Here is a 14125-nt window from a genome sequence, read left to right as displayed (position 1 = left end):
TTCTTACGCGAATTTCCACTCAAAATAACACAAATACAATATATGGAAATTAAAATGGTACTATATGCAATATATGTTAAAAATGTAGCCTAGCTAATTGTTCATCAACTTGAGCCCAAACGTGAAAGTTTCAAACATTAGTTAATGGTGTCGAACCTAATTAGCCTTTGAAACATGTTGATTCATATATCTTTGAATTGGCTAAGGTCAAAATATAAATTTCAAGCTGATTGACCAATAACGCAAGAAAAAAAAAAAGAAAAAAAAAATCAAAGATAAAAACCGAATCTATCAAAGGAGATATGATGAAGAAGTACGTGCATTACGATAGTGGTGCGATGGCATTACAAGTTTTAGACTTTTAGTACGAATATGCAGTTGGTGGTGCAAGGACCGTCAAGACTCAGGATGGCGGTTAAACTATCAAATGGGTTATAGACTTATGGGCTATTAATATGTTAATGGGCTAAAGTTTTTGGATTAAAAATATAGGACAGGCCCAAAATTTTTAAGGAAAATAATCAGGGGTCGGCTTGCTTGCTTAAAAGTTAAATACATATAAATTTTTTAAACAAATTACGGATAAAGAATATCGGGTTTGTGGAATATTCTCGCCCTTTTTCATCTCCCAACTCATCACCCTCTTTATAGTTTATTATTTGCCTTTCGCCTGAAATGGGTACAATCCAATGATCCATATTTGTAATAATTTTATATGATTTTTAAATCACATTATGCTCGGTTTCTCTGCTTAACTCACACAAATATATATAGGCCTTTGGCGATTGGGTTTGTGAAATATATCATCAGAAATATTGCTATAAGATTTATTTTTTTTTATTATTTTTTTTTTTTTGAAAAATATGAGTAGTATATTCACCCCACTCCATACTTATTTATAAGATTTTACAGATACCCCTAAATTAAGTGTAACAAAGCCATCTTATGATTTTTACTAGAATTTCACGTCATCATCCACGTCACCAAGGCATCATCTATCTATATAGCTATCAAAATAAATCATGACATAACGAGGATACAACCAAGAAAGAAAATATATGAATATGATATGACCCATACATGCACATATTATATTTTGAAGCCAAAGTCAAACAAAGGATGACTATTTAATTGGTTAGTAACAACTATATGGAATCTTGTCTATATTGGTTTTATATATACCCTAACAGCATAAATAATGGGAATCTATAAACTCTACATGTGAAGTTTATGTGAAGTACATAACACGGACAATGCATTATTTTGTGAGGTTTATAAAAAACAAATTAAAGAAATCTATATCCTCGGACCTAATGAAAGAGAAAATAAAGTGGGTCGTCTCAATTATTTTGTAACTTCATGTCAGGGTCTAGCTAGTTATAAACTTTAAAAAGTTTACAATAATTATAAGTAATAAGTTAATAAACAACAGTAGCTTTATAAGAAACTGATGTAACATGATCTGTCAGTTGATAAGGTCATCATCACGAATTATCTACTTCAATCGTCAAAGAAAAACTGCTGATCGAACCGAAAGTAGCTAGAAAGCATTATATATCCACAAGCATCTATTTAATGATTCATCATTGTCATTAATATATCATTACACGTTGATAAGAAGGCACTCCACATGCGTTTTAAAATGCGTTGTAAAATACATTGATAGTTCGGAAAAGGTTTCGAGCTATTTGAAAAATATCCAATTTTTATCACTCTATGATATACGGAGTATTTAATAATGACACATTTACGCAGTTGCAACATATAATCCTAACTTACTACAAATACATTAAAGACGTATTATATAAACTAGAGAATATCCGCGTGATATGACAGTGTAATGGCGGCGACAGTTGGGTGATGAGTGGTGGCGGCATGTGGCGAAGGTGGAGGTGGCGGCAATGGTGACGATGTAATGGCAGCAGCAGTGGTGATAACTAGTGGTGGTGGCGCACAGCGGTGGCCGGTGGCAGTGGCGATTGACGGTGGTAGCGACGGTGATTGGTGGTGATAGCAACGATGATTAATGTAGGTTATTGATTTAATTTGATTTTACTGAATTGTTAATATTGAAAGTTGAAAATGTCATTTATTTTCAAAATTAGTTATACATTATATTAGTTTTATTGACTTTTAATGCATCAAAATGAATTTTTTAAGTGTTCTCACCGTGTTCTTACTCGAGAGTTACCATATATATATATATATATATATATATATATATTTCGAACATTCAGTCGGTATACGACATCAGAGAAATCTAACTGTACAATGGTGAAGTTTTACACGTACCCTAAACAACGAGATATTGATTATGGGCCGTTACAAGTATTCGGAGAGAAAAACCCCAATGTTTGTCATACCCAAGGACGGAGACAACATGGGGGCAGTGGGGTCAGCTGCCCCCACTCCAATTTTAGTACAATGTAATTTTTTAAAAATTTAAATGGTATATTTGTAAAAAAATTTTAAATGTAAAAAGGAATAAGTAGAAATAAATACAAATATTATCTTCATTCTCATAGGTTTATTCTTTGGAAGTCACTGGTCATTGAAACATTAATTTTGAAATATATCTCTTCATTGGGACAATAAAAAACGTGAGTTGTTTTCATTTTTAAAAGGGATTAAGAGAGGTTTAAGAAAAAGTCTTCCCTAAACAAGGTATGTAAATGTGTTTCCCTAAACAAGGTATGTAAATGTGTAGCACATAATAGTGAAGCTGTATTTGAAAATTTTATTTTCTTTCAAAATATAATATATATTTATCACAATCAACTAGTTATAATAATCATAATAATTATAAAGGAAAGATATATATACAAGTTAAATATTTCATAAAAAATATATTTTTTGGGTTGGTTGCATTAAAAAAAAATACATTTTCAATCAATATGACTTTGTCCGACACGTGTGGTCTATATTTATTAAAAAAAATTGGTATTTTTAAGTATAATTGTTACACCAAGTGTGGTAACAAATTCTTTTTAGGATCCATTGTCTATTCTTGAGATAGGACCCATTTTTTTTTACATTCTCAGATACGACTATATGACAACAATTTTTAAAATTGCTCCCTTACTAAAAAATTCCTGGCTCCGTCTTTGGTCATACCTAAGGATCGAACTCAAAATCTTGGGTAATGTCGAGAATATCTCTGACCAGCTAGGCTAGACATAATTAGCGCATATATATATATATATATATATATATTATTTTAATAAAAGTAACGAATAAGAAAATCTTAAAAGTAGCAATAATGAGAATTAATGAGTAAATGAAAGTAGCACAATATGAGAAATCAGCCAAATTAGTAGTTCACCCGCCTACATCGATCATTGTGTGGAAGAGTCTAATGACTAAAAACGATATAAAAACATAACATGAAGTATTTGATCGTAAGACGATTGTTGTAAATCATCCTTTATATATATATATATATATATATTATATAAACATATAGATCGAATATAATAACGGAGAATCAAGACTACAATATAATTCACATTAATATAACCTAAGACTTTTAAAGAAAATATTATTTGATATTTAAAGAAAATATTATTATTGTATTTAACTAGTGATGTATTTGTTATACAAGCACGGTATTCGCATAATGTGGCGGTGCTCATGATACGACGGTGTGGTGGTGGAGGCAACGGTTGATGATAGGGGCGTCGTCGAGTAGTGTAGATTATTAACGTAAAAGTAATTGATGTAAAGGATAATGAATATATTTTAAAAAATAAAGAATTGATAGTGTAATTTAATCTTTAATGACATATAAAAATTCTCTTATGTAACTTTTAACATTATTATTTATTTTAATAATATAGTATAGAGGTATGTGTTTTATTTGATAATATAATAAATATAAGTTTTTATTAACGTATTTATATTTTATTATTAGATATTAGATAAAGATAGATATTAAATTCACAGTTAGCAATAAAACTTATATGTTATACTTACATCTATCAAAAATAATAGTACGGATGTCACTTCCAATTTGAAATATAACGTTAAAAATAATATACTCCAAAGTCATAAAAGGGTGAAGGAAAACAAACTACACAAAATTCTAAAACCCAAAAAGTACAAAATGAAAAGAAAATAAAATTCAAAAGAATAAAAAGACTACAGCCTTTCTTTCCAATGACTTGAGGCTCATAAACAACATAAGACCACAAGATGGAAACCACTCATAATTCCAAACAACTCACACTATGGGATCATGCTCTTCCAAACCTCCAAAACGTAACCCATACTTGCCACCAGATTTTCCGGATCCGCCGCCCAAGACACCAAAAAACAATCATGCATCCAAGACATCATCACCTTTATACAATCTTACTCCTCTCAAATTATTCCTCGAAAAAAAGTCCCCTGCGCGGGAGTCGAGCGCTGACTCGCCCCCGAGAAGGGGACCCTTTCCGCCGCTTTCACCAGCAAAGCATATAATGGCTGTGCTGACAAGGCGGCGGGGTAAGATAGAAGGAGACGATGCAGTGACCGGTTTGGATAAACGGTTTGGGTTGTCTAAAGGGTTTAAGGATCGATACGAGGTTGGAGAGGAAGTCGGGCGAGGACATTTCGGGTTTACCGTATCTGCCACGTCTAAGTCAGGTGATCACGGAGGTCAAAAGGTGGCTGTTAAAGTCATACCCAAGGCCAAGGTAACGTTTAAAGTTTAGTAAAACATTATACATAAAAATAATCGTATTTGAAAAATAATTATTAATTAATTAGTAACACGTAAAACATTATTCTGCGAGTTACCCGTAGCTTTTAAGTTCAATTCTACGCTTAGAAAACTCTTTAACTTTCCAATTTTCCTATAGAAAACTTACTCAATAAATGTGTAAATTTGGTTCCAGTTTAACAGAAGGGTATATGGTCATCATGATAAAACATCCACAACGTAACATTATGGTGATCCAAAACATTTGTTTGGTTTAATCTCGAATAATTCTTTCAATTAATAAGTTATCATTATTGGTGTGCCAAATGGACAACATATCATGCCGGGTTAGCTAACTAGACTAACATATATATGGATTCGGGTCAAAAGTAGATATTATACCTATATACTAAAAACCAAGAATATTTTTACAACTTCTTAAGCATAACTTACAACTATGCATACATGTAACTTTCAACTTTTTTAACATTTAACCCCCTAGCACATATTTTCTAAACAATATTAGTCCATGTCATTAAATATGTTGTGACAATAGTCCTTACTGTTAAAAAGTCATTAGGAAACTCCAACAACAGCTAACGACCATTACGTTTTATTTGGGTGTTTAACGGAAGTAACAATAACGACTGCAAATCAAGTCCTTTATTTAACAGAGAATTAGGTATTTTTTTCTCCAACGGGTGCTAATGGTCGTTAGACGCTATTTTAGTGTCTTACGAGAATTACAAAAGCTGCTGCAAATCAGATTCATTTTTTTAACAGGCGTTCGACTGTAGTTTTTGTGTGAAATTAGTATTGTTTATCGGTCTCTCAGTTTAACAAAAAAACATTTTTGCCTAATATTTTTACCTAAAGTTGTCGTAATTTAAGTTGTTTTGGTTTATATAATTTATTGTACAAAATTAATATGGTATCCGCATAAATTTGTTTTTACTATTTTCTACATTAATCTATATGATACTTTTCATTTATTTTTGTATTTTACATATAATAGTATAATTTTAATGTGTTTTCACTTTTTTTAGTTGCTACATAATTAACATTCGTATTTTTTTATTTCATCAACTATTCATAAAATTGATCATGTAAATGATTACTGTATGTTACGTTGATACACCACAATACATTTTATGGCGAACATTTAAATAAACAATGTTATGTCTCCGGGGCAAAGCCCGGGTAAAAAAACTAGTTCTAATTCTAAGTCCTAACATCACTAATTGGGCTTGGATAGAACCGACTTTTTACAATACGTTCAAGATATTCTTTCAAAATATGACTACTTAATATTTGACTAGTTTATTACCCATTGCATGCCATATGTTTTATAATTAATTCTATCTATTAAAAGAAATACTTCACTTTTTTCCAATTTATTTCATCATAGTTGATTAACTTATTAATTATAACTCAAAAGTTTAGACTTAAATTATTATTTCTCCTCTAAATTTTGTCATAGTTCAAGCTTTAAGTATGAAAAAAGAAATAAGATTATTAAGTATGCAAATCATTGCGTGGCTTTTAGACTCGTGGATTTTTTCCTAGATTTTTACTCGATATTTTTTATCCATTTTTTTTTCCTATCCATTTTAATATCCTCTATTTCTTCATCCGTTTTGTACTCTTTTAATTAGACTCTCTAAGACGCTAATGACTAGCTAGGAGTCTACATAGTTAACATATTTTTCTGCTTTTAAAATTAAAATTGAGTATGCAAATCCATATAAAAGCACAATAAAGTCAAAATTAGCTGAAAAAACGGATAATAGACAAAACCAAAATTTCCATTGGTTCTAGAACCACTGTCTGGCTCTTTCATTCTCATTCACATGTTTTTTCCACCAATGTAAAGACGTAATGATCACGTTAAAAGAAATTAAAGTACGAGTAGTATTTATCACTAATTGTAATTACCCCGAGCTAGCTAGTCACATTAACTAATGATGATGACCCGTTGTTATATAATTCTAACTGAATAATGTTTAAGCTTGATAATTTTGGCTCATGAAATTCGCATGAAGCACGTAATTCATATTGACGGTGGAATCAATACTTAATCTGATTGCAAAATATTTGACTTAATTAATTACTAGAAAATATGCCAACTGGATGTTTATCTTACGATTCTGCTTGCTATATATCTGTTATCGAAAATGTTTACACTTAAGTCACAACAAATTAAGCTTAATTTTGAATTCCATTTAATTTTATAAATCTGAAAGTTTGTGATGATTTTCTTTGACAGATGACAACGGCTATCGCAATTGAAGATGTACGAAGGGAAGTGAAAATATTGCGAGCATTGACAGTACATAGTAACGTTGTAGACTTCTATGACGCATATGAAGACAACGATCATGTCTACTTTGTTATGGAGTAAGTTTATATCACAATATTAATTCATTTATATGTACATATGTCATAATTCATAAAAAACTACTACATATATATCTAATTGGCCCATTTTTCAGAATGTGTGAAGGTGGTGAACTTCTTGATCGAATACTTACAAGGTACTTATAATTAGCTAAGGCTGTCTATCTTTATATATTCTTTACTTTCATGAATTCTTGCTCAAATTTCGTTCATTCTTGAAGGCGTGGGGAATTCACTGAAGACGAGTCAAGAAATATAATGGTACAGATACTAAACGTGGTCGCTTTCTTTCATCTTCAAGGTGTGGCACATCGAGATCTTAAACCCGAGGTACAAAGTATTATTAATTATTAGTAGCTCGATCAAAAGTTTAATTACGATATCCTATTGTTTTTAATTATTTTATTCATCTGGTTATTTAGAATTTCTTGCTAAAAAAGAAGAACGATTATTCCCTGTTGAAAGCCATTGACTTTGGGTTATCTGATTTCGTAAAGCCAGGTCAGTCTCAAAATCAAGTTAAACAAATAGTTATACATATATAGAAGGGAAAAGTGAATATAAAACTGTCACACACCTAAGTTTAGGTATGAGATATATACTAATTTTAAAAAAAAATTTGTTTAATGAATAAATGTTTGGGCCTCATGAATTTTATGGATTAAGAAATTAGTATGTGAGTGTTCCACACCTAAGTTTAGACACCGAACAACTTTATATTACCATCCCCTATATAGAATGTATGTAAAGTTAATAATTATTTGTGACTATCGATATACAGATGAAAAAATGAACGACATTGTTGGAAGTGCATATTATGTAGCGCCAGAGGTTCTACTCAAATCGTATGATACAGAGGCGGATGTATGGAGTGTAGGCGTAATTGCCTACATTCTTCTTTGTGGAAGTAGACCATTTTGGGCACGAACCGAGTCTGGAATTTTCCGAGCGGTTCTTAAAACTGTTCCAAGTTTTGTCGAACCCTCATGGTCTGACCTATCCCCTTTGGCTAAACATTTTGTGTTGTGTCTCTTGAATAAAGACCCTCGTAAACGTATGACCGCTGCACAGGCTCTAAGTAAGTGTTTCTTATATATTTTTCAAAAAGTCCATAAATACAACTGTAGAAGAATGAAATGTTAATCATATATGTATATGGTTTTGTGCAGCTCATCCATGGATTCGGGATCACAGTGGTGTAGATGTTCCAATTGACATTCGAGTTTTAAGATCATTGAAAGCCTACACGCTTTCATCCCCTTTGCGTCAGGCTGCTTTACAGGTATATACATATGTACTATATATGTTCACTACAAAAAAAAATCCCATTTAGTGGCACACAAAAAGTGTCACTAAATCTCACAAAAGTGCCACTAAAATACTGTTGGGTAATGGGTGGCAGGAATAAAAAAGTGTCACTAACCTTTTAGTGACACTTTTCGGTCTGTCATAAAGTTATTTTTGGTTTTAGTGGCACTTCTTTTTTACATCACTATCGACTATATGAGTTTTAGTGACACTTTTTAGTTGTGTCACTACACCTGAACTGCTTTTTATGGCACTATTATGTTGTGCCATTAAAGAGTTTACGATTTTTAGTGGCATTTTTAGATTGTGACGCTATAACCTTTATATTAATTAGTGAATTCAAGGAACCTTTACTAACTTACTATTTTTTTAAATATGACAGGCATTGTCTAAAGCGTTAACTACCGACGATCTGTTCTATCTGAAGAAGCAGTTCACACACTTAGCTCAAGAACAATCCGAAAATGTAACCTTCACAAGCATTATAACGGTACTGCCCGATTCAGCCATTTCACCCAAAACTTGTTTTACAAATTAAAGATGAAGTTACCAAAAAATTCATTAATTATATTATATGAGCAGGCATTGAAGAAACATGAAACAAATGCAATGAAGGAGTCTCGTGTTACAGGCTACATTAACTCTGTAATTATTTTACTTGAACTTTCTTGTTCTGTGTCTTCTTTAGATCGTTTTTCTTGTGATCTAATTCGAATATCTGTTATGTTGTATGATATTATAGCTGACTGCACTACAATTGGACTTTGAGGAATTCTGTGCGGCTGCAGTTAATGTGCATCAGCTTGAATCATTTGAAAGCTGGGAACAGCTTGCTCGTTCTGCCTATGATATTTTCGATAAAGATGCTAATAGGGCCATCGTTATAGAAGAACTTGAAAAGGTAAATTAAAATCTACTGTAGTAATTGGAAAAAAAATTATTAATTAATCAGCCAAATCATAAATAATGTTGTTTGATATTGTTACAGGAATTGGGACTTGGCCCTTCGGTACCATTGGATGTGGTTTTGAGCGATTGGATACGACATCCCGATGGAAAGCTAAACTTTCTTGGATTTAAGAAGTTGTTACATGGAATATCAACTAGAAACCAACGGAGGACGCCACGATGATATGATACGTACACATGCATAGTACATAATACTTATGTTGACTGTTGGCTTGAGGTTTTCTATCAATGAGAGATCCGGTATTTCAGTTTCGGGTTTATTTTTAATTTTTTCAGCCTCTAAACAAACTATTTTCATCGAAATACAAACATGTACAGAAGATTATCATCCAATTAAGCTAGCTTATAGTGTACATCAATTAATGCTTATAAGAACGTGAGTTTTGTATATGAAAACAGTAAAAAGATGAAGAATGGTAGCAATGATGAGTTGTATATGGAAGTGTTAGTAATTTCAAATTTATTAAAATTGTTTGAGCTTCTTAAAACAAATTAAGCATCCAAACAAAAAAAGAGGAAGGAAAAGAAGAATCGACATATTTAAAACAGAGTATATGATAGATCAATAGATTTGGGCCTTGGAATCTCATTATCAAAACAGACTTAAGAATTAGAAACATGTAACTATTTAATGCATCCAATGGGCCCATGAAGTCTTGAAAAGTTTTGACAACAATGAATCTCAGTTTAATCCATCAAGTACTTTGTCATCAGACCTTTCAGATTTTAAATATATGAGTAAGTACTCGCGCGTTGCGGCGGTGAGATGGTGGGGGTGATATATAGCTAGGTCATAGAGTGTGATATGTCATAGAGTGTGATAGGTCATTTTTGTCATAGAGTGTGATATGTAAATGGATAATGATAAATCAACCTAATTGGTGTGCCTAAAGATATGCCTAATAGTAAGATGATGAAACGTGGAAAAATCAGGGAGCAATATTAGGAAACAGAATTAGTGGAATCAACATGTCAATTTCTAAAAGTTTTAGGTTGATTTTTAGACATATGAGTTAGGTTGATTAATCATTTTTCTATGTAAATATATGTATATCTAAACCTTTACTCTTCATACATGATTTATCATAAATCTCATATTAACAAAAATAGACATCAATAACCATAATTTTTATCTTATTTTTACATTTTTAAGTTCTTTCTATAATTTTAATTCCTGATCGATTTTCTATTCATTAGATTCGATACAATTAATTTATACTTCAATTATTTTAAAATTTAATCTTTTTCTCCGTATACACCTTAACAAGTTTTCAACGAACCAGATGTATCCTAGATAAACAAATTTTTTTTATAGTTGATTGTCTAGTAATGATATTCGCCAAGTATACAAAAGATGGGCCCGTTTTCATAATATCACGATTCCTTCTGATGTATGTAATTGAGCTTTGGTCACTACAAGATTTTTGGTTTTTTTGCGACGAAACTTTTGTTATGTAGCGTTTTTTTTTTTTTCCAAAGAAAGTGTTTCGTCGCAAAATATTTTGTCCCAAAAAACCAAAATTTTTGTAGTGGGTGTGTATTTAATAAAATTAGTCTTCTTTTGTTAATACTGTACTATAAACAAAGTTTAAAGCTTGGGAAACTTTTAATGTGGCCATAGCCTTTGGTCATCAACCTCATGCCCCTCGGGACCATTATAAGTAGAGTGCCATTAAACTACAACTTTGAAATTTATTCTCTTCCTCTAAAAACTTACAGTTAGATCGATTGGACTTAGAATTGAAATAAACTAGAGACCATGCTGTTCTGTAAAAGTGCTAAGGAAGAAATACATATATGAAAGGTGCATTTATGTAAATATATATATATATTCTTGCAAAATTTTTGAGACAAATATACCAAATCAGATTTGTAAATGATTAATTGAGATGTTTGTTGACTTTGACAAGAGGCATTTTAATTTTGAGATATGTATAAAATGTATGTAAAACGTGTTACTATATGTAGGGAAAAGTTCTACATTTTGTTCATAATTTAAAGATCATGCGATTATATATGCTCCACACTCAAAGGAAATAACTCGTATACTATAAAAATTATCATGTATATCATTAAAAAAAAAACTACTAAAATAAAATAAATAAATGCTCGTTCCTATTGAACTTAAAATCGTTGTGTATCATGTTTCGATATCAATAAATCATGAAATCAAACATGTTATTTGGTTTTATTTATAATGTATTAGTTTTATATAGTTGTTTATACTTTATAAATCTTTAGTTGTATATACGTGTAGTCACTAAACTTTCATGCATCAATTATTATGATATATTTGTTAAAGTCATATTATATTTTGTTTTGTTTTTATGCATATTTTAAATAACATTATCCATGTCACAACGTAGAATTTCTTAATACAAAAAATATTAGATATTAATTGAAATGCAAGTTTATATCCAACCTATTCCTCTCTTTCTCACATTTTTCTCACCGGCTGCAACATTACCTATCTCATATTCCACAAAAAATATCGTTACCAACTATATTTCTTTTTCATAATTCCTCAAATAACTCAGTTTAGCATCAATTAGAAGATGCGCCGATGTAATGTGATCAATAATCTTTTATATGTTTGAAATTTTAAAGCATATTCTATCACAAAGTGGCATGTGGCATGAATCCTTAAGAACGACAGCTTGTAATTGGGTTTAACATATATGATAATCATCACCACCACCAGTAGAGGCATCTACTAGTACTAATCAAAATAATATTCTGGTTAATCTTTCCACTAATGATTGCTTTATTAGCATGTATAGTACTATCATTGTTAATGAGCCTGGTACCACCAAAGCTGGAAAGGGATATGTTATTTAATTATATCAGCAGATATTATTTGGCACTTGCTATTGTTTTGCAATAATTGGGAACAATTAAATCAAATTTATTCATATGGGAAGATTATATTACCATGTGAAGCGTGTTAAAATGCAAAGTATACAAAACACTAATACACAACTTAGATATAACTAACATAAATATCGATAGGAAAACATATGTACATGTTTGAGTATTTGTTTTCCTATCGACTGCTATGGTACTATTGACGCCGACCCGGCCATAGAGGTTGCCCCGGGCTGATAAATCACTTGTTCACAAACCGGCAATAACCAACCAAATTAAAAAAAATCTTTACTTACATAAAATGTGCTAGTTAGAAAGAAAGGTAAAATGTATTATGATCGACTACGGTTTTGGGGCATCTGGCACGTAGTGACGATCGAAGAGAACAGAGTCAGACAAATTGTAGGTAAACCAAAAACTGGTTTTCCTTTCACACCAATAGTTTATATTTAAAACAGAAAGTAAAACGTACTATTTAATGGCTGTACCAAACGTTAGCACTCGATATTTTACTCTAAAGTTAAAAACCAAAAAGCCATGAATGGTGCCAGAAGCAGCATCACAAATCTAATCTAAAATCAAATATAATTTGCGTCGTCATCCGGCCAGCTCTACGGCTCTACCCCACAAGATAACTGTACTTTGATAGGTTTTACGCATGTAAATTTCCATATATATAATTGTGACTTCAAGTTACAAGTTCAAATTAATAAAGGGAAAAAATATTTATTCCATTTTAAATGTTTTAGTTTTATTTTTTAAGCTTTTTTTTATCGTAAATATTTTTGTTTGTATTATGTAATATTTGATATAAATTATATGAAATAGATTGAGTTTTAAATATACTTTTCATTGATAAAATTCGCATTAACTATTATATAAATACAAACAAAAATATTTATGGTCAACGTCAAAAAAATAAGACTTTGACAGTTAAACTAGGACATTTGAAATGACTTTTGCGATCACACTGAAACAACTCCATGCTACTCGTAAAGCAACTGATTGTTCTAAATTAGTCGGCTTGTGGAGCAGGTTTGATACCTAGTTATGATGTAAATATGTAATTGTAAACATATGTGCATGTTTGATAAAGATACAAAGATGCATTGTGTTGATTATGGACGCATACATACTCGACTAGTCTCAAGATGACCAAAGTCACGATAACTGATTAATTTCCAAAGATCATGTTTGATTAAGGACCCTAGCTACTATATATACATAAGTAGGACCTAGGAGTTGTGTTAGTTATTAAAACTATCTACCAATAAACTAAAACATGATTGACATGTTCTTGAAATGACACGTGGCAATCCTTGATCAACACGTGTCTTTTTAATTTATTTAATTTGTTAAATTAGCTTTTTTTAGTTGTATATAAATTTAATTTCCTTATTAGACTTAGAACTAAACTATAACTCTTGGCTTGTTAATACAAATACTATTATAACATTATTTGATTGATCATTTTTTCATTAATAAATTGTCTTTTTTGTTTCTCATTTCTTCAACTCTTATTAGTTATATTAAATATAATAATTTATTAACATGGAGACTTCAAAAGTTTGAGTTTAACGATTCGAAATCACAAGGATATTTGTCATACTCCACTACGCTTACAAGTTCCGATTTTGATGTGGTTCTATCTAAATTGTTAAGGTAAATCCAAAACACTCTAACTAAACATATATTATATTTATCATCACTGTTTATTATAATTTAGCCTCGTTCATCGATTTACTTTAACCACAATTTATTTCTTACTCACAAATCATGTATAAGGCATATTCAAATTTCTTTATGATATAATCGATCTATTATCGTACGGTATCTAGGACTAGTAGAATTACATGATGAGAGAGTTACAAGAGTTCGAATTAGTAATCCAGTCCAACCAGTAAA

General features: G+C 30.9%; 1 protein-coding gene across 1 annotated transcript; it reads left to right on the top strand.

Moving 5' to 3' along the window:
* Positions 1 to 4178: 4178 nt before the first annotated feature.
* LOC122592412 (CDPK-related kinase 5-like) lies at positions 4179 to 9792 on the top strand. The gene is made up of 11 exons (XM_043764628.1): positions 4179 to 4676; positions 6948 to 7078; positions 7174 to 7215; positions 7300 to 7408; positions 7501 to 7579; positions 7860 to 8156; positions 8248 to 8360; positions 8769 to 8876; positions 8969 to 9031; positions 9129 to 9287; positions 9375 to 9792. Exons 1-11 carry the CDS (start codon positions 4227 to 4229, stop codon positions 9516 to 9518), a joined length of 1695 nt encoding a protein of 564 aa, XP_043620563.1. The 5' UTR covers positions 4179 to 4226; the 3' UTR covers positions 9519 to 9792.
* Positions 9793 to 14125: the final 4333 nt, after the last annotated feature.

This window comes from Erigeron canadensis, chromosome 3 (genome assembly GCF_010389155.1).
Source record: "Erigeron canadensis isolate Cc75 chromosome 3, C_canadensis_v1, whole genome shotgun sequence".
Lineage (NCBI taxonomy): Eukaryota > Viridiplantae > Streptophyta > Magnoliopsida > Asterales > Asteraceae > Erigeron > Erigeron canadensis.
This window is presented reverse-complemented; position numbering and strand designations above follow the sequence as displayed.